The 19,512-nt window shown below is 47.0% G+C and overlaps 1 protein-coding gene across 3 annotated transcripts in view; it reads left to right on the top strand.

The window, feature by feature from the left end:
• BDP1 (BDP1 general transcription factor IIIB subunit) overlaps nt 1-19,512 on the top strand; it is a 1,449,812-nt gene that overhangs the window by 437,143 nt on the left and 993,157 nt on the right. For all 3 annotated transcript variants that reach the window (XM_078675286.1, XM_078675285.1, XM_078675287.1), the window contains one exon: nt 311-513. In XM_078675286.1, the coding sequence (XP_078531412.1) occupies nt 311-513 (203 nt within the window). The remainder of the gene's footprint in view (nt 1-310; nt 514-19,512) is intronic.

Below are 19,512 nucleotides of genomic sequence, written 5' to 3'. Positions count from 1 at the left end.
ATACCCGACTTCAAATGCGTCCATTGCAGGAATGCCTAGCAAGGCAGTGGAACCAAGCTCAAGGACAACTAAAAGACTGGGATACGTGATCGGCTGGCAATACAATGCATACTGGAGTAGCATTTTCCTTTTAGTTCATGCATCCAGGAAAAATGTATGTTATGCTGATTGTTAATTATAGAGTTTACGGTGACTTATTTTAAAATAGTGGAGTCACAGAAAATGAACCCTCTTCTCTTAGTGAGGGTACCTGTATGGGTGAATTCATTATTATTAATCTGCATAATAATACAAGTTTGTCTTTTTTCAGCGCATATCAGATGAAGAAGATACTTTTTCTGGCAGTAATAGCCCAAAATACTGCAGTCCTGTCAGTTCTGATCTGCAACAGAAGCAACAAGATGATGTATGTTTAATCTTTCCTGAAAGACCACTAGACAGTGTTGGTCAATCTTTCCCTGTGCCATCACCAGTAAACGTTGTTCAGAATGAAGCTTTAATATATTCTTGCAGGTAAGCCATTCCTTGAAATTCCATTTTATTTCTATTGCTCAAAATAGAATTTTATTTTACAGACAATATTTTGATTTATATTTGCAATGTACAAGATATAACGCTAAAATGGGGAGATATTTTACAGCACCCAATTTGACTGTACCAATGTAAAATTTATTTTTTTGTTTAAATATCCTTTATTGAGTCACAGGATGAGTAAAAACATGAATATTACAACATGTATGGTACTACAATACCAATGTAAAATTTATAGAACAGTTGAGCAACGTGACTTACCCATTTCACTCTAGCTCTGAGTTTAGTATTCTGACCAATGATTATACAAAGAGCAGATATGATTTCAGCTGGGATATTTGTGGTATTTTCACAACTCCAATTCCTGTATATACAAAAAGCATGCTCTTTTATTTGAAAATTCGATTCTGAACATTGTGCTCATGAATTCCTTTTAGTATTCTATACTTATTCAAAATAGACTTTTTAGAACATACTTTGAATAGGAAGTACTACATGTTGATTAAAAATAAATTTAAAAAAACAGGAATACATCGATATAGTTACTTTAACCAGGCGTAGCAAGTCTTGTGGCTGACATATGAATACATGTTGTGTAGTCTAGTACAGCTGACTGACCGAATGTAGGGTCCTTTCTAAAACCTAATTCCACTCACCTGCAGAATATTGCATGCTTCTAGTCTTCAGCAATCGGAAAACACAATAACTTTGGAGCTTAAAGATCCACCAGGCTGTTAATATTGTTTGGGCCTCAAAATTGTTCAAATAAGTAAAGCTTCTGTTCTGTTGGCTCTAAGATCATGTAGCTAAACAGAAGCTACATTTAATAACCCATTTAAAAATAACTACCGAGCATGGACAGATAGGCTAGACTGCTTGGCTTGCTGAGCTTCTTCGCTAGCGCCTCATAGTATACTTATGTGTTCTTAATGCTGAATACGGAACTGTTCACTTATTTTTAAAAGTCACCTCGTTTTACTTTTGCTTTGTTTTGCACTCGTGCTCTATTCTATTTTGTGCATGTTGACTCCCCGCCACCGCAGCTATCCATGCTGTTTGTGTGGAGGGAGTAGACTGATCTTTGGAAAACAAGGGGCATTTTCCTCACTTCCTGGTGGGACACTTGCGAGCGGCCATCTTGGCAGGGTGACGCTCTAGTGCTCCTTCCCTACCGGCCTATTTAGAACCCATGGCGCCGACGCGCAGCGACAGATAGATTAGACTGCTTGGCTTGCTGAGCTACGCTAGCGCCTCATAGAATACCTATGTGTTTTTAATGCTGAATACAGAACTGTTCACTTATTTTTAAAACTCACCTCATTTTACTTTTGCTTTGTTGTACACTCGCGCTCCATTCTATTTTGTGCACACTGACTCCCCGGTCCACCCCAGCTATCCATGCTGTTTGTGTGGAGGGAGTAGACGGATCTTTGTAAAACAAGGGGCGTTTTCCTCACTTCCTGGTCGGCCATCTTCGCAGGGTGACGCTCTAGTGCTCCTTCGCTACCGGCCTATTTAGAACCTATGGCGCCAACGTGCAGCATGCGCACCAGAGGCAAGCCCGTCTGCGCCCAGCCAGGACCAGGGGCCATGACCCCTGGCAGTTCTCAAAATATTCTCACTTATAGTGCTCAGACACTGATTGATTTAAGAGGGGTGACTGGTATCAACTGTTTACACTCAATAAACCTTACTAACAGTCCCTCCTGCTGCTCCTAGTGCAACTTTAAGTTTCAACCCCACAGCAAGAATGCACCTTTACTTGGCCCTCCCTTAAAACTCTTCCTCCTAAACTGTCGCTCCCTTCCTAGGCACTCAGTTGAACTTGCAGTCCTACTAGATGACCTCAAACTAGATGCCCTATTCCTGACGGAAACCTGATTACAAGACGAAGTTGACCCAGTCATTATTTAAACCCTACCACCTGGATATTTAATTCACAGAGTGAACCATACCACTAGAAGAGGTGTAGGACGAGCCATAATATTTAAAGACAACTTCAGCTGCCTGTCTTCCACGGACGGGCCACCAGATTGCGGAAGCATGAACTTCTTACAATTTTCACCCACCAGCACCTTTTCCGGTTTACTGCTCTACCGACCCCCAGGTCACATAGGTCAATTTCTTAGTGTACTTCCCACACTTGTCGCCAACTTAGCACTAACTCCAGCTAACTTCACAATACTGGGGGATCTAAACATCCACATGGATGACCCCTCCAACCATCTGGCAAATGAGCTATCAACAAGCCTCTCGGCACTCCAAATTAAGCAAAAAGGCTTCGCTCCAACGCACGACAAAGGCCATCTCCTTGACCCTGTGTTCAGTAATGATGAGAATCTCTTGGTTAGCACTCCCATTCCCCTCCCTTGGCCCCCACTCCACCCCAGAGTGCTACTTTGATATTAGAAAGGAAATGGTAGAATCTCTGTATTAGCCAATGGACTACAGCTCTTGATTCCACCAGACCTCAAAGTGACCCTAACCCTGAGATGGCAAATAACAACTGCAATATATGGATTCAAAGTTCTTTGGACACTGTACTTCCCAAAAAACCCTCTCATAAGAGATTCAAGCAAAAATCGACACCTTGGGTTTCTCCTAAATTAAGGGAGCTTAAGCAGACTTGTAGGAAATTTGAAAGGAGAGGGTGACGTAATTTTGCAGAATAGAGGAAAAATGATTATAGAGAGGCAATCAGGGGTTACAAGGCAGGAATCAAAACCGCCCAAACCACCTTCTATGTGGAGAGAATCAATGCAGCTGCGAACTCTCCTAAGGAGATCTTTCGCATTGCTAAATCCCTCTCCACCATGCCACATAAACCTCCCAAAACGGAGGAAGCGTCAGAATGTTGCAACAACCTGGCAGAGTACTTTCATAAAAATATTCATCTGATATGTCTGCCTTTTCCTCTCCATCTGACTGAATCTACAGCTCTCAGCACTCGAAGTTTGTATCCCGAACTACAGTGCTCTCTAGGAGAGTTTCCTCTGTTAGACGCAGATTTCCTGGATTCTCTTATTTCTAGGATAACCTCAGGCTCTCCCATGATTCCCGCGCCTCCGCAGTACCTCTGTTTAGTCACTAATGCTATTTGCCCAGTCATCTTAGATGCTTTAAACCCCTCCGTTATTTCCAGCACGGTACCCCTGGCATGGAAATGAGCTCAGGTTAGAGCCCTCCTGAAAAAACCCAATTGTAGATCACTCTAATATGGCCAACTACCATCCCATCTCTCTCGTTCCATGGCCGAGTAAGCTGATTGAGAGACACATAAATTCCACGCTGGTACAGTATTTGGAATCCAACAATCTGCTTCATGTCTCTCAAACAGGATTCCGTCCTCCGCTCGGGACTGTGATGTCCCTTCTGGCTGTAACAGAGGAGGCAAGTAGACTTCTGGACCAGGGCGGATCAGCAGCAATCATTCTTTTAGACCTCAGTGCCTCTTTCAACACTGTTGATCATAACATCTTGCTTGAGCGCCTAAAAATTCTTGGACTGGCAGACTTGGCACTTACCTGGTTCCAGCCCTTTCTAAAGGACTGGTTCTTTCAAGTCTTTGAAGGAACTGCCACATCAAACCGATGGCCTCTTAGCTGTGGGGTCCCTCAGGGTTCTTCCCTGAGCCCCACGCTCTTTAACACCTATATGGCCCCATTGGCAGAGATAGTCCTTCCATTCGGCATAAAGATCATCACCTATGCAGATGATTCCCAATTGGTGGTGGCATGAAGCCACCCTGAAGGATCATCCTGCGCCCTAGGTACCTGCCTAGAGGCGGTAGCCGAATGGATGGATCACTCCCACCTCCAGCTAAATAGGGACAACACAGAACTGATGCTTCTGGGCAAATCTCCATCACCCTCCTCAGCACTTATATGGCTGACCTGTCTTGGCCCTATTCCCACCCCAAAGCAGCAGATTAAGAGCCTAGGCATGTGGCTTGACAGCTCTCTCTGTTTTAATCATCAAGCCACTAAGCTCTCTGCTACATGTTTTGATCTAATGAGAATGTTAAGAAAGATCCTCCCACTGCTCCCTTTTCAGGCAAGGAGGATTATGGTGCAAGCCCTCATACTATCCCGCCTGGACTACGGGAACGCGTTGTATCTGGGCGCCCCTCAGTCCACAATCCAGAGATTACAAGTGATCCAGAATTGTGCGGCTCGCCAACTGCTCCAGTTTCCTCTGAGACAATCAGCAAAACCTGCCTTGAGGAATCTCACTGGCTTCCAATTTGGTCCAGGATACATTTCAAGGCCATGTGCCTGGCCCACAGAGCTATGTGGAAATCAGGCCCAGCCATCATTCAGTCCCTGGTTACCCCCTATCAACCCCCCAGGAGTCTTCGTTCTAGCTCTGCTTTTCTTGCCCCCCACGGAAAGTACAAAGATCCAGATGGGGTGGTCGCTCTTTCTCCATGAATGCCTCCAATCTTTGGAACTAAATTCACTTTTCTGCTAATGTTTTCGCCTTCCTCCACTGTGTTAAGTACTTTTCTGGACATTTAGGTGTGTATTCAAATCACACAGTATTTAACAAAAAGTATGTTCAGCAGATTGTGATACTATAAATCATTCATCACTTAATGTTTATTTAATTTTATTGTACGAAACCTTGGAATATCACAACTCTTTTTCTACAGTGTGTGTTAGCTGAAAAAAATAATTTGGATTTTAAAGTTTATGTAAATTATTGTTTTGAATGTATATTTGTCTTAGGATACCTAACAAAAGTTGCACATACTGAAACATATTTTCCTGAGTTTTTTAACGGAGGCATTTTTGCTGAGCATTAAGTGACTTTTGTACTGCTGACCTATATGTATATATGAAACACAAAAGGTGATGGGCGTCTGCCAGCAGTAAGTCTAACCACTGGCAGTTGCTCGGGGTAGCATGCCAACCCATTGTTCTTTTGCTCATCATGCCACCTCCGTTTTGAGCCAGCCATATGCAGATCAGTCTTGACCCTGTTCCTTCCTGGGCAACAATCAGTTGGCCTACCAGGACAGAAACAGGTTAAGTACCTGATTGATGTCACTAAGAACAGAATACCGAGGTTTCGGAGGAAGTGACCAACGGATCCCCTGAAGAAGGCGACATACAAATGGGTGTTCCCCCATCGGGGCGCCGTCCACTAGAACGTAGCCTGCTGATATGGCAGAACAGAAGATATTTATGGAGCAATGAGCCAAACTATCCAAGGTGAGTGTACCCAAGAAGTTGAGGACTTGCACTACATCTGCGTCCCAATGGATCCATCATGTCCAGGCTGATTCACATCGCTTGACCGTGCTTTCAGACCAGGCTTTAGAGAAGAGTTCCTCGGCTTTTCATGAATGGCCCGGGAAGGGCCATGGGCCACTGTAATCCGCCATGCCATCAGGAACAGGCACCCTTTAGAACCATTTAATGTGGACTCTGATCTGGATTGAGGAGTAGAGTCGGAAACAGGGTGAGACGGATTGGAAAATCCCATGAATGTTCCCCAAAAAATTGATACCAAATGGGGTGATGATCACCAAATCTGCTTACTGGCATCTGATCTGGGCCGAGGCCTGAGTGATCATCACAAACCGGGGCAAATTATATAGCCCTTCTCATGACTCCAGTGCTGGAGAAACGCTTCTGTGTGGACTGCCTGCAGGTCCAGTCTCCAACTGACAAACCTGGGTAACTGGTGGTTCAACCTGATTGCGAACAGATCAATGGAAAAAGTACCCGAAAACCTTCTGGATCATCGCAAAGATCGCTGGGTGTAGTTTCCAATGGCTGGAATGTGGAAAGTACCTCGAGTGCCAGTCTGTCACCTTATTCTCCTGACCCTGGAGATATTTGTCCGTAATTGAAATTTGATGGTCCAAGCTGTATGCCGGAAGCTGGTCCACAGATCTGAGAGCGTTTTATGACGTGTTTCCCCCAAGTTGTTGATATATCGGACTGCTGATACGTTGTCCATATTCAATGGAACACAACTAGATTCTGTCCCGTGTCCAACATCGTACCGCAAAGAACCTGCAAGAAGCTCCAGACAGTTTATATGTAAGGTCTGTCATGAGGAGACCACAACCCTTCTGTGGAAAACTCTCCACAATGTGCGCGCCATACTGATCTGCTGGCGTCTGACTCTTTGATCAGGTCTGGGGCCGAGCCAAAAATCGCCCTCCCTTTCCAGGCATCCATGTGTGTCCCCACCAGGATATCTCATCTCTCACCTCAAACGAGAGGGTATCCTTTTGGGAGCACGTGAGACCTTACTTCTAATAGGCACCCTTCAGGTGCTGTAGGACCTGATAATGTCAAGGGCCCAGGAAGATCACTTGTATTGTGGATGAAAGCAGGCCCACAAGGTGAGGGATGTGTCTTAGTGAGGCATGAGTTCTGTCCAAATTCTTTTGTAATTTGTGACAACTCCTTGTCACCTGCCGCGCCCAGAGACTCAGAGTGGCCTTGGTCGAGTCTATCAGAAAACCCAGTAAAGTGGCTACCTGAGAGGGAACCAGCAGAGACTTCTCGTAGTTGATTAAACCCAGATACTTTAACTAGGTAACCACCATCTGAAGCAGAATCAATAATTTCTGTGGGCACGGATCAAGCAGGATCATGTCGTCTAGGTAGACGAAGATACGCACCCCTTGTGGGTGCAGATACTCCACTACCGATTTGAAAACCTTTGTGAAGCACCAAGGGGAGGAGGAGAGTCCAAAGCGCAGAGTGAAAAACCCATACGTATAGTGGCACCAGGTGAATTGGAGGATTCTCCTGTGAGGCGGAAAAAACGGGATCGACAGGTATGCGTCCTTCAGATCCATATGTACCATCCAATCCGGGGGGGCGCAAGACATCTTTAAGGAGGTGTATTCCCTCCATTTTGAAGTGGCAGTAAACTAACAACTTGTTAAATTTGCATAGTTTTATGACTGCCCTCTGTCTTCCATCGGCCTTGTCGACTAGCAAAAGATTGTTGATAAACCCCTGTGGATGAGGAACCGAGGGACAGATAGCTCTCTTGTCTAGGGTTGCAGAGACCTCTGTCAGGGCGGCTTTTTGAGAGCAAAACTGAATGGGTCTCTGGAGCTTGTCCTGTCGAAGGGAGTCATAGAACTCTATTTGAAACCCCTGAATAGTCTGTAAAACCCAAACTTTTGAGGTAATGGTGCTCCAGACATGAGCGAACCTTGCCGGATCACCCCCTATCTTAGAAGTGAGGAAGGGAGGACACTGGATTGGAAGCAGCATTCAATCTTTTCCCTCTGCCTCGGAAACTCTGTCCTTTGGTTGGGTAGAAATTGGCGACAAGGGATTGATCCTGGTAGGCGCCTTACCTAGAGCCTTGTCCTCGTGGAGCATATTGTGAGACTGTGCAGCCAGCTGAGCGATCCCTACCTCGACTAGCCCCATGGAGAACCTGAGGATGAAATACTCACCCACTCACTCATCCATACAGGCAGTCACACACCTGCTCATCCACCCACAGAGGCGCTCAGACAACCATACAGGTACTCAGACAACAATCACTCATCCATACAGCCACTCACATATCCACTCATACACTCATAGAGCCACTAAGACTCCAGCTGACAGACATTCACACAACCAGTCACTCACCCATACATTCACTGAGACACCTAGGGCCAGATGTAGATAGGCATTTACCGGTCGGTAACGGCCGAATTCGGCCGTTACCGACCGGTAAATGGAATTTGAGATGTAGGGGCAGATTTTTACAGAATCGGTAAATTTACCGATCGGTAAATTTACCGATTCTGTAAAATACCGAATCGGTATTTTTACCGATTTGGTAAATTTGATATGTAGGTGGGACTCTTCAGAGTCCCACAAGCATTACAGAATCGGTATTTTACCATCAAAATCAATTTGATGGTAAAATACCGATTCCGGTGTGCATGCACATGTGTGCATGCACACCTGTGTCATATGACAGGCAGGTATGCCAGCCACATGGCACCCAAACCTGTTTTGGGGGTGCTAGAGGGTGTCAAAGTGACACCCCCTGCACCCATGAGAAATTCGGTATTTACCGATTCGGTAAATACCGAATCGGTAATGCCCATTCATTCCTATGGGCTTCAAAGCAGATTCGGTAAATCCACATCTGGATTTACCTACATCTCGGTACTTCTATTTTACCGATTCATAAATACCGAATCGGTAAAATTCTGTATTTATGAGTCGGTAAAATAGAATTACCTACATCTGGCCCCTAATCACTCACTTATACTGTCAGTCAAGCACCCACTGAATCATCCATACAGTCACTCATACACCCACTGATTAACCAATACACCCTTGGTGTATATATTTAACACTCAAACTTTTTCAAATCATTCACAGTCACTGCATGATGTAATCAGTGATGTGATTTGAGATGTCATGAGTGATGTCATGAGTGATTTAATATGTGAATTCATTAGCAGTGCATTGCTGGGGCGCAAGTTATATTTAGTTCAGCTAACTTGAACTGCCGAATTCCCGGTAACCTTTGTTTTTTTTCAGTGAATTTCTAAAGTTTTTTTAATTCCACTTCCTAACTGTAATGTCCCTGTCCTTTGTTTTTTCAGTTAAATAATATGTTTTTTTTAGAATCAATCATTTTTATTGTGCGGGATTCAGTTTAAGTAGATACAGCTTCCTGCCTACATCCCAAGGCCGGCAGAGCGGGACACACTCAGAGACACACTCAGAGATACACAGCTTTCTGGCCAACAACCCAGAGGCCGGCCACAGAAGAGGCAATCGTATTGACAGCTGTACCGTTTCCCTTTTAAGGATAACTACAAAACAACAAAATAGGATAAACATTTAGAACAAACCTCCCTCCCCACCCCCACTGCTTGCCCCCCACCCCTCTCCACACCAGTTCCACTTTATCCTCTACCCTCTAAGACCTTCTTCCTAAGCGATGCACAGCGTATGAGTCAAGTGCAGCATTCAGGAATTTAAATGCTGCCAAGGGGTTCTAGCGGCAGAAGCCTACGAATCTGCAGGTACTCCGGGCACGTCACCTCCCTCAAATCTTTCGTGAGTATTTGCAAGTAAGGGGCCCATAGTTTCGTAAATTCTTTGCCCCTTCCTTCCACACTGAGCGGCATGCGCTCCATGACCAGAAGCAGCCACAGACGGTGTATCCATTCCAGCATCACAGGAACTGTTGGTGTGCCCCCACTTTGCCAATATGACCTGCTGCGCAGCGAACAGTGCCAATGCAATCTGTCTGCCTCTGATAGATTTCAGTGGTAAGGCTTTAGGGTGAGAAAGACCTAGCAGCGTATATTCTGGGGAGCGAGGCAGCGCAATCTGGAACACATCATCAATATCCTCAAGGACCGCCGTCTAATAGCGTACCAATTTCGGGAAATGCCACAATAGGTGAACCCGAGTTCCCGTAGCGCCGCATCCCTGCCAGCAGAGATCAGATTTGCTTTTGTCCCAGCAGTGCACCCGAGCTGGCATGTAGTACCAATATGTAATTACCTTAAAAGCAGATTCCGCTCGCTGTATTATGTGCAGTGTGATGTGCCATGTATAGTACTTGCTCCCATTCCTTGGGTGTCAGGGGCTTACCCAGTTCAGTCTCCTAACGTACCTGAGCTTTAGTGCGAGGACTCGCGGGGCACGCTATGAGCATGGCGTACAGTTCCAATATAAGTCTGCGGTCGTCTGCTTTACGTACTAGCCATTGTTCAAACGCTGTAAGGGGTGACGGGACAAGTGGGAATAGTTGGCAGACCTAGTGACCAGTGAGAATTCTGTCTGTAGGGAAATGCATCAGAGGATAACAAATTGTAGTCCTTTCGAAGTTGTGCAAAGGGAATCAGGCCCTCCGTATCGAAAAGTGATCCAACCCTCTTCCACCCATCCTCCCGCCACCTCTGAAACACGACCAACGCCTGGCCCGGGGGGGAAATCCGGGTTGTCGACGATGGGTGTCATCGGTGAGGGGAATGACGTCCACCCCTTCTGTAAGGCTACACGATCTCACACCTTAAGAGTAGGCGAGGTGACCGGAGAGGAGTACAGTCCCCCCCGCTCTGTGTTTACGGGTCAACCACAGCTTCTGCCAGATGTTCACCCCTGCAACAGACTGATCCATAAAATTCCAGTGTTTGCTGGACAAAGGTCTGTTCCACTCCACTATATAGCGTAAACACGCCACTTGATAATAGCCCCCAACGAGCGGGAGACCTAGACCGCCCTGTGCTTTCGGGGTCGTCATTTGTGTCAGGGAGTGGCAATGCTTCTTTCTTTCCCAAACACACCTGGTAAAAAGTGATTGCAATTTCTTAAGCGCCCTGGGGGGTGGCGCCATCGGGAGCATCTGAAAAATGTACAAGATGCGAAATAGCACCGTCATTTTCAATGTCGCTATCCTCCCAAACCATGCCAGCTTGAGTCGTGACCAGGCGTCCAGCGTCTTGGTCGTCTGTTCCTACAGCAAGGAGTAATTTAGGGACACCGTCTTGGCAATAGTCCGCGCAACCTTGAACCCTAGGTATGATACATCCGTTTGCGCTCATTGGAATGTGAAGTTTCGCTGCTGTGCCTCCACCTCCTCTGAGGGAACGGAAAATTTCTGAATCTGCGACTTCGTGACATTCTTCATAAAGCCTGATATGTCCCCAAAGGCCTCGAGTTCATCCAGCAAAGCCCGCAGGGACCTCCGCGGCTGGGTAAGCGAAAGGATCACATCGTCTGCATACAAGCTTAGTTTATGCACCGAATTTGAGGCCTACCACACTAGGATTCGCCCAGATCCTTTGCGTGAAAGGCTCCATATAGAGAGCAAATAAAAGGGGGGACCGGGGTCAACCCTGCCGTGTTCCCCGGGCAATAGTAAAGGGGGCCGACCTGCAGCTATTAACCCGAACAAAAGCCTTGGGGGTGGAGTATAGGCATTGTATCCACTGGAGAAAGTTGACACCGAGCCCGTATGCACGCAGAACCGCAAACAGATACTCCCAGCTAACGCAATCAAAGGTCTTTTCTGTGTCTATTGACAAAAGAAAGGCCAACTTCCATGAGCAGTGAATACTATCGAAAAGATGCAACAATCTTTTGGAATTGTCTCCCCACCCCCCCCCTCGAACCTTCTTCTTTCCTAGGCACTTATTTATTAACACCTTATTTATCTCACAACTTAAGTCGCACATTGCTGATTTTATCAGGCTTAACCTTAATTCTACGACTTGCCTTATGGTATGGGATTCTTGCAAGGCAGGAATCCGGGGGTTCACCCAGCAATTTCTTTTCCACCAAAATTCTGAGCGCCGTAAAAAAGATAAAGCCCTAGTAAATGACATACTGTCAGTCGAGTTACTATTGGTGGAGGCTCTCCGCCTCCATGCTGCTAACACAACGGAATTGGAATTACGTCTAGGGCAGCTGAAGTCGGCCATAAAAACTACTTTCTGGGAAAAAAGCAGCATAAAACTGCACAAATTTCGGGTGACACAATATGAACGCAGAGATAAAGTTGGGAAGTTATTAGCCTACAAAATAGCTGACGAGAGAGCTAATACTCTGATTAAAAACTTGAGGGGTCCTAATGATACTATACTTGACCAACCAGTGCAAATATTAGAACATTTCGTATCATTCTATAAAAAATTATACACTCCAAAAACGTATCCGACAGTGGCTTCCATTCAGAACTATCTGGATCACTTTCTCGAAAAACCCGACTCCCTCGAGTTGGAACAACTCTCCATTCATATTAGTCAACTTGAGATTGGACACGCGATTTCTTCTTTGCCATCTGGGAAAGCGCCTGGCGAAGATACGATTCCTTTAGAGATATATAAGCTATGTGCTGAGGAGCTCATACCTCTCCTCCATCAAGTCATTAACTATATTGGGGATAGTGGGAAAGCCCCGTGTTCTTGGAATAGGGTAAAATTGGTCTTTTTTAAAAAAAAAGGGGAAACCACCAGATGATTGCGGCTCTTATCGCCCCATCTTGCTAGTCAATGCAGATGCAAAAGTATTTGCAAAGGTGTTGGCCACCCGTTTAGCACCTTATATACCTAAAATAGTCGCCCACACCAACATGGGTTTGTTATGGGTAGGGACACCACAGCACATATTAATATGGCTGTAACAGCCTTTGATATAGCGGAAAAGGAATCCACTCCACTCTGTATGATTATGCTTGACGCAGAGAAGGCTTTTGACCGAAAGGGTTGGAAGTACCTGTGGCTAGTGATGGCTGGCTTTGGCTTTAGGGGTAAATTTTTTAACTGGACTCAATCATTATACGATAATCCTATGGCCAAAATTAATTATGCAGGCTTGTTATCAGCTTCTATTTCTATTACTCGGGGAACCCGTCAGGGGTGTCCCCTGTCACCTCTTTTGTTTGCCTTATCAGTAGAACCATTTCTTCATGCATTACAATTACAATCCGGTATCATCACCTTTAAGTATGGCCCGCATTTACTAAAACTTACAGCTTATGCCGACGATATCGCCCTTTATTCTACCGATATCGCTAAGCAATCCAGGGCATTACGGCAGAAGCTAGCAGATTCGGGGACGTCTCTGGATACAAACTGAATATAAATAAAACCCAAATAATTGCAAACCACAAACCAGGGAGGGCAACTATTGGATTATTCCAGACGGCAACATATTTAGGGGTCAAGATATCTGCTAAAACTAAGGACATAATTAAAATAAATTATGATGGTTTAGTTAAAACTACTATAACTCTTTTAAAAAAAAATGGCACAAACTCTCTCTAAATATTATAGGCAGAATTAATTTGATCCGAATGATTATATTACCTAAATTTCTTTATTTATTCCGTTCTATTCCTTTGGCATTGGGTAATTGTTTTTTTAGAAATTAGGACGGAATCTTCAGCAGTTTTATTTGGGGGTATCGTAAAGCCCGTAGATCTATGACTCTCCTAAAAGGGGCTCTAGACGCAGGAGGGTTGAACTTCCCGGACTTCAAGTTATATTTTTGGGCAACGTTTGTAGGATGCCTGCGACATTTAATTAACTCAGATGATGTAGACAACCGACCTTACTTTCTTATGTTTATGTTTAATACGGATGCTAACTTGTTTCTGTGGAGAATCAATGACCCTAACTATTTCAAAAGGGTGCGATTTTAAGACCGCCAGAGACCTGGTTAAAATTTGGCATAACATACAGGCTTTCTGTAATGTGACCTCTTTCCATCCTAAACTGATTTTATGGGGAAATCCCGGCTTGCCGGGAATATTTAGTGATGGATCAATCAATATTTGGCTGGCGCATGAAATAAAAACACTTGGGGATTTGTATGGCGCACAAGGGCTCCTGAGCTTTGAAACTCTTAAAACACTTTATAATGTTTTAGACTCTATGAGATTCAAGTATATGCAAATATATGATTTTTAGGTTCGAAAAATGAAACTTCAGAATCTCTCTGATTCTAATATATGGGACAGCCTTTACTCGCAGAAAAATAAGTCATTTATAAGTTGCTGCTATAAATGTTTTAATACATATAGAGACACTGATTGTAGTACTTTAGTGGAGAAATGGAGTAGGATGCTGGGGAGTAATATTACTCCGGCGGTTATTAATACACCTTTACGCAACATTAACAAAGCAGTTCTTTCTTCAAGTCTAAGACTGCAGCAATTTAAAACAACCTGTATGCTCTACCATACCCCTGAGAGAATATCCAAATGGGCTTCGAACAGTATATACAGTGATCGATCTAAATGCCGCAAGTGCGGCAGACCTGGTGCATATGCTGTTTACCTGCCCTATGATATCAGAATTTTGGACGTCTTTTGAGAACATTATGAAACTTAAGTTAGGGTGTACATTTTCTTTAGATCCAGGGTTAGTTTTGCTAGCTGTTAATGTTATGAATACTCCACAAAGGGTTTTAATTACAACCATGTCATCGTGCGCTAAACTCATAATTGCTCGTGCTTGGATTTCTCCCAATCCCCCACACATCATGGAATGGTGGTCACTGCTTAACGAGATTCATGGTATGGAACTTGCTTTGGCCAGGCTCAGGGGAAATAAGTCCTTAGCTAAATTCGATAAGATCTGGGCGTCTTTTATTAGTTGATGTTTGTTCAGTATATAAATTTTGAATTATGCTGTATGCCTGCAACGATAATTGCATTTAACTTGATTGGATTTGATTAGAATTTATTAATGATTCAATGTCAATTCTGTTTATGATTAGATGTCTTTATTTGTTTCCTCTCTCGATCTGATTGTTTTCGTTTATACATTTATGCTTCCAGTGCTGCTAATAAAAAAAAAAAAAAAAGAAGGAATTGTCTCCCCCTTGTCAAGAGGGAATGAAACCCGACTGATCGGCATCGACCATATCCGCATGAGGGGTTAAGGCGCAATGCTAAAATGCCTGCAAATAATTTTGCGTCAACGTTAAGAAGCGAAATGGGGTGGTGGAACCCACATAAGTGCGTGTCTTTTTAGGCTTCAAGATGACTGAAATCGTGGCCTCTGACATCGAGGGCGTCACCTCTCCTGTGTCAAGAAAAGAGTTAAACAGCCGAGTCAGGAAGGGAGCAAGCTCCACACAAAACGTTTTGTAAAATATGGCTGAGAAGCCACCCGGGCCCGGTGATTTGGCTACCTTCAACCTGGAGATGGCCGAAATCACCTCTTGAATGCGAATATTGCAAGTATCCAGATACGGTCTTGGATCCTGTGGGGGTGGATTTTGTTCCGTATAAAGTGGGCGATAGAATCTGCGAAATGTATCAACAATTCGATCGTCTGCAGTCTGATCTATGCCAGAATAATCCTGCACTGACTGGATTAAGGACACCTGTGCCTGAACTCGTAACCTGCGTGCCAACATCTTCCCACATTTATCACTGCTAAGGAAGAATTTATGACGCAGCCGGAGAAGGGCGTGTTCTGCTCTATCTACGTCTAGATGTTTTAGCATTCGTCTGCGATTTTCCAGATTGGGCCACACTTGCGGGGCACCTGTATGCTTGTGGATCGCCTCCAGCTCGCCCACCTCCCTCTCCAGCTCCTCACGCTTGTCCCTGCGCATAGTATTGTATGTTGCCGCTATCGCTATAAACTCGCCCTGCGGCACCAGTTTCAGAGCCTCCCACACCGCCGAAAGAGAAGTGGACCCATCATCATTCACCTGAAAATACTTCACTATAGTATCGCGCACCCACTGAATCACCGCCTCGGAGTGAAGTAAGCTGTTGTGCAGTCTCCAACCGGAGGGAAGTGTTCGTGATCGGTGCACGGGCAGAAGGGCGTAAATAAGGAGAGAGACCGTGGGGCAATCTCTGAGGAGAGTAGACTATTCATGAGAGTAGTAGATGCTAGGAAGTGATTTAGGCGTGCATAGGTTTTATGTGCCACAGAGAAATAACTATAATCTCGTTATCGTTCGCCTGGATGCTGCGCCCACCACACATCATGCAATCCACTGTCAACTAACCATTCTCTCCCCACCCCCCCCCCCCCCCCCCCCCAAGATAGAGCCCCGGACTGGTGTGATCGCTGCCCTGATCTGTCAAGCTCCGCATTCATAACAAGATTGAGATCGCCCCCCACTAGAACCGCCCCATCCAGGGAGGTGAGGACTTCTGATAGGGTGGATATCAGGAAGGGCTCTTGCTACTCGTTAGGGGCCTATAAAGTGCCTAGCGTAAGGTGTGATTCCCCCCATTGCACTCTGATGACCAACAACCTGCCCTTTATTTCCGTCACAGTTGACAACACTTTACACGGGCAGCACGCGCTCACTAAGATAGCCACTCCTTTCTTTTGGACAGTACAGCGGACCAAAATTGCTGCAGGAAGCGCCTATCTCGCATGCGTGCGATTTCTTTGTATGGAAGATGAGACAGATCTCACTATCAGAATTTTCGAGACGGGAGAGCACTGCAGCGTGCTTCGCAGGGTTATTCAGCCTCTGAACATTCAAACTTACTATCTTCAAGTCTCTACCCATTGGGCCTCCAGAAGGACACTATGCTAATTGGCAACCCCCATCTGATCAATAAGAGAACTTCGCATGAAGCCCTGCATCGCCCTGCTGCGAACATTTCTGACTTAAGAACTGATGCGGAGACCCCAAAATACACCCCAACCAAACCCCAAAAATGAGCAAACAAAGCAGAACCAAAAAGAAAAAGCCAACACGAAAAGCATGTTCGTCATAGTAATGAAAGTCTAGGGGATCGTGGCTGCAACCAATGTCCAGTTCGTAATGGTCAGCCAGAATCCTCGAGAACGCCAGGGGATGGCCAGCTCGCCAACTCGAGCGGATCCATCGATCCCTCCGGCGCCTCGCTCAGCACACCTCACTGGGCCATCCACAGGCAATATCATGGGGGGACAGGGCTCACTGCAGGTTGCGTCAGGGAGGAAAGCACCGCTTCTCTCTCCTTCTCCCGTGCGGCCTGATCGGGTTTCTGAATGGGTGGCGCCTTCCCCACTCGCTGCCAGCCAGAAGTGCGACAAACACGCCTAGGACCATGCCGAACCGCTCCTTCCGCTGGTGAGCCGCCATCGATGCCCAGGGTCTCCAGCGCCTCTTCAAGGGATCTGAGTTGTAGGAGTTTTCCTTGATGTTTAAATAGGATTCAAAACGGTTGGCCCCAGGAGTAAGGGATGTTCTTCTCGCAGAGGTAGTTGGTCACAGGCTTAAACACTCATCGTTTAACCAGGGTGGAGGCCGCTAGGTCTTGAAAAATAGCAGGTTGATGGCCCCGAAAATGCACAGGCTGCGCCTCATGGGCCTTCCGGCTGATGCGTTCCTTCAACTGAAAATCGTGGACACACACGAGTATGTCCGAGGGAGGCCCACACGATGGACCCGGTCCATCTGAATGTCCGTTCCTTCCTCATCCACGAGAAGCTGCTGAAATAAGAACATAAGCTCTGAGATCGTCGCCTTCCTCCTTCCAGGGAACGACCCTGATCCTCACGTTGTTCTGCCTGGAGCGGTTCTCCAGGTCTTCCGCATGTGACTGGGGATCAATGTTCTGTTCACGAAGGCACAACATGTCCTGCTGCAGGAGGTGCAATTCTTCATCCCTACTAACGTCAGGTTTCTCCAGGGTCGCCACTCTCTCCCCTATTTCATCCACATCGCGCTGTACCTCTTTGAGATCTGCAGCTAGTTGGGACTTTTGCTCCTTGATGTCCTACTTTATGGCCGTGAAGAGTTCTACCATAAAGGCTTTGGTTGCGGGGGAGTCATCGCTTTCCAGCTGGCCGGCACCCTTCTCTCCCTGAGTGGAGGATTGATTGGACTGTTTCAGAAGTAGCTGTTTTAATGACTTCTCTTTGCATGCCCTTGCTGTCGCCATTTCGTCCGTGCCGACCAGTGAAGCCACCCCGGGGAACAGGGTCGATGGAGACGCAACTGGGCACACCAACCAGCCTGTCAGTCAAGCACTGCGCGTTAGGTCAGTGCAAGTATCACCCAGTCGGCCAGACACTGACTTGCTATCCCCCAAGCTCTATGCCGGGGCTCTCCATTAGGTATCACTTTCTCCCATATGTTCCGCAGGCCAGAGGTCTACGCCCCCGATGCTCGCACACAACCCGGCCAGTGCATGTGACCTCAGTCCCAACGAATAGAAAAGCCAAAGCCTGTCCTCATACAAGCAGCGTCTCAGCTGTGCTGTGGTCCCGTCAGGTGCAAGTCGGCAGCAGCTCCTTAAATGCCGGCCCCTTCATTCAGGCGCAAATCGCCGCTCTGCGTCCCAATACAACCACCTGCTCTCCAGCAGCGTTGCTCGCCCACTGTCCAAACAAAATGCGGACCCACGTAGCCCCAATCACAGCCCACTTTTCCACACCTTTGAATGGGCAAACTCACTCTAGGTCTCCCAGACGTGACCCTGACCCAGCTTCTCCCGCTCCTGACGGCTCCCTCTAAGTCCACCGGCCCCGCCTTAGGCTCTACAGGGACCAGCTGCTGCCCGAGGTGTACACCGTCCACCGGTTCGCGGACCGAGGAAACGCCTCTCACCTCACCCACCGCTTCACAGCGTCTCACGGGGCCTTCACACCGAACCAGCGGGGGCAGGGCCGGTCTTGACAGGCGCCCAAGGTTCAGGCTCGGATGGCCACGTGTCTCAGAGGGCCGCACTTACCACATCCACTCGCGCGGCCTCCGCTGGTACCAGGCTGCAATGCTTCTTACGTAGTGTCCGTTCATGGGGCAGGAATGGACTCAGGAGCCGGTCAAGCGCCCAGGCCCCGCTCAGCAGTGATCACTGAAGGCTCCCACCGCGCGGCCTCCTCTAACAGAAGACAGCGGCTCTCGTCGGGCACCTCCTCTGCCCCCCCGCTGCCGCGTCACAACTGCCGCCGCTCACCCACCTCCGGACTCGCCTCTCGTGACATGGAGCAGTCTCTCGGCCGCAGCTCCTAGACTCGATGAGGCCCTCGCTCCACCTGCCCCAGCCCTGCTCCAGGTAGGCCGGACAGCCCACGAGGCTCGAAGTCAGAAGCACAGCCTCTGCACCGGTCCGCGAGTCACCCACAGGTACCCTGCACACCCCCGGGGGCTCCACTGCAGGTATCAAGGGTGGATGGCTCCAAGGATCGGCACTATGACAACGCTTAAATTCGGCGGCGCCGGAGGGACACAGACCCGCGTCGTACCACGCCGCCATCTTGGCCATGCCCCCTCTGATTTTTTAAACTAGTAGTCGCGTTTGCAGTGTGGTGGGAAAAGGGGGTGGGCCTTTGACCAGCTCCCAGCAAACCCGCTGTCTGGGACATACTGGAGATAACAGAAGGGGTTCCTGGTCCCCAAGGACCCTCTGCATCCAAGGGGACTTCATCCCTCTAGCAGCAGTGTGCCAGGAGGTGCTTTTGCAGAGTAGTGGGAAAAGGGGGCATGGTCTCCGACAACCTCTCGCCAACCTGAGGGAACAGGAGGGGTTTCTGGCACGCAAGGACCCTCAGGATGTAAGGGGACT

This window comes from Lissotriton helveticus, chromosome 2_1 (genome assembly GCF_964261635.1).
Source record: "Lissotriton helveticus chromosome 2_1, aLisHel1.1, whole genome shotgun sequence".
Classification (NCBI taxonomy): Eukaryota; Metazoa; Chordata; class Amphibia; order Caudata; family Salamandridae; genus Lissotriton; species Lissotriton helveticus.
This window is presented reverse-complemented; position numbering and strand designations above follow the sequence as displayed.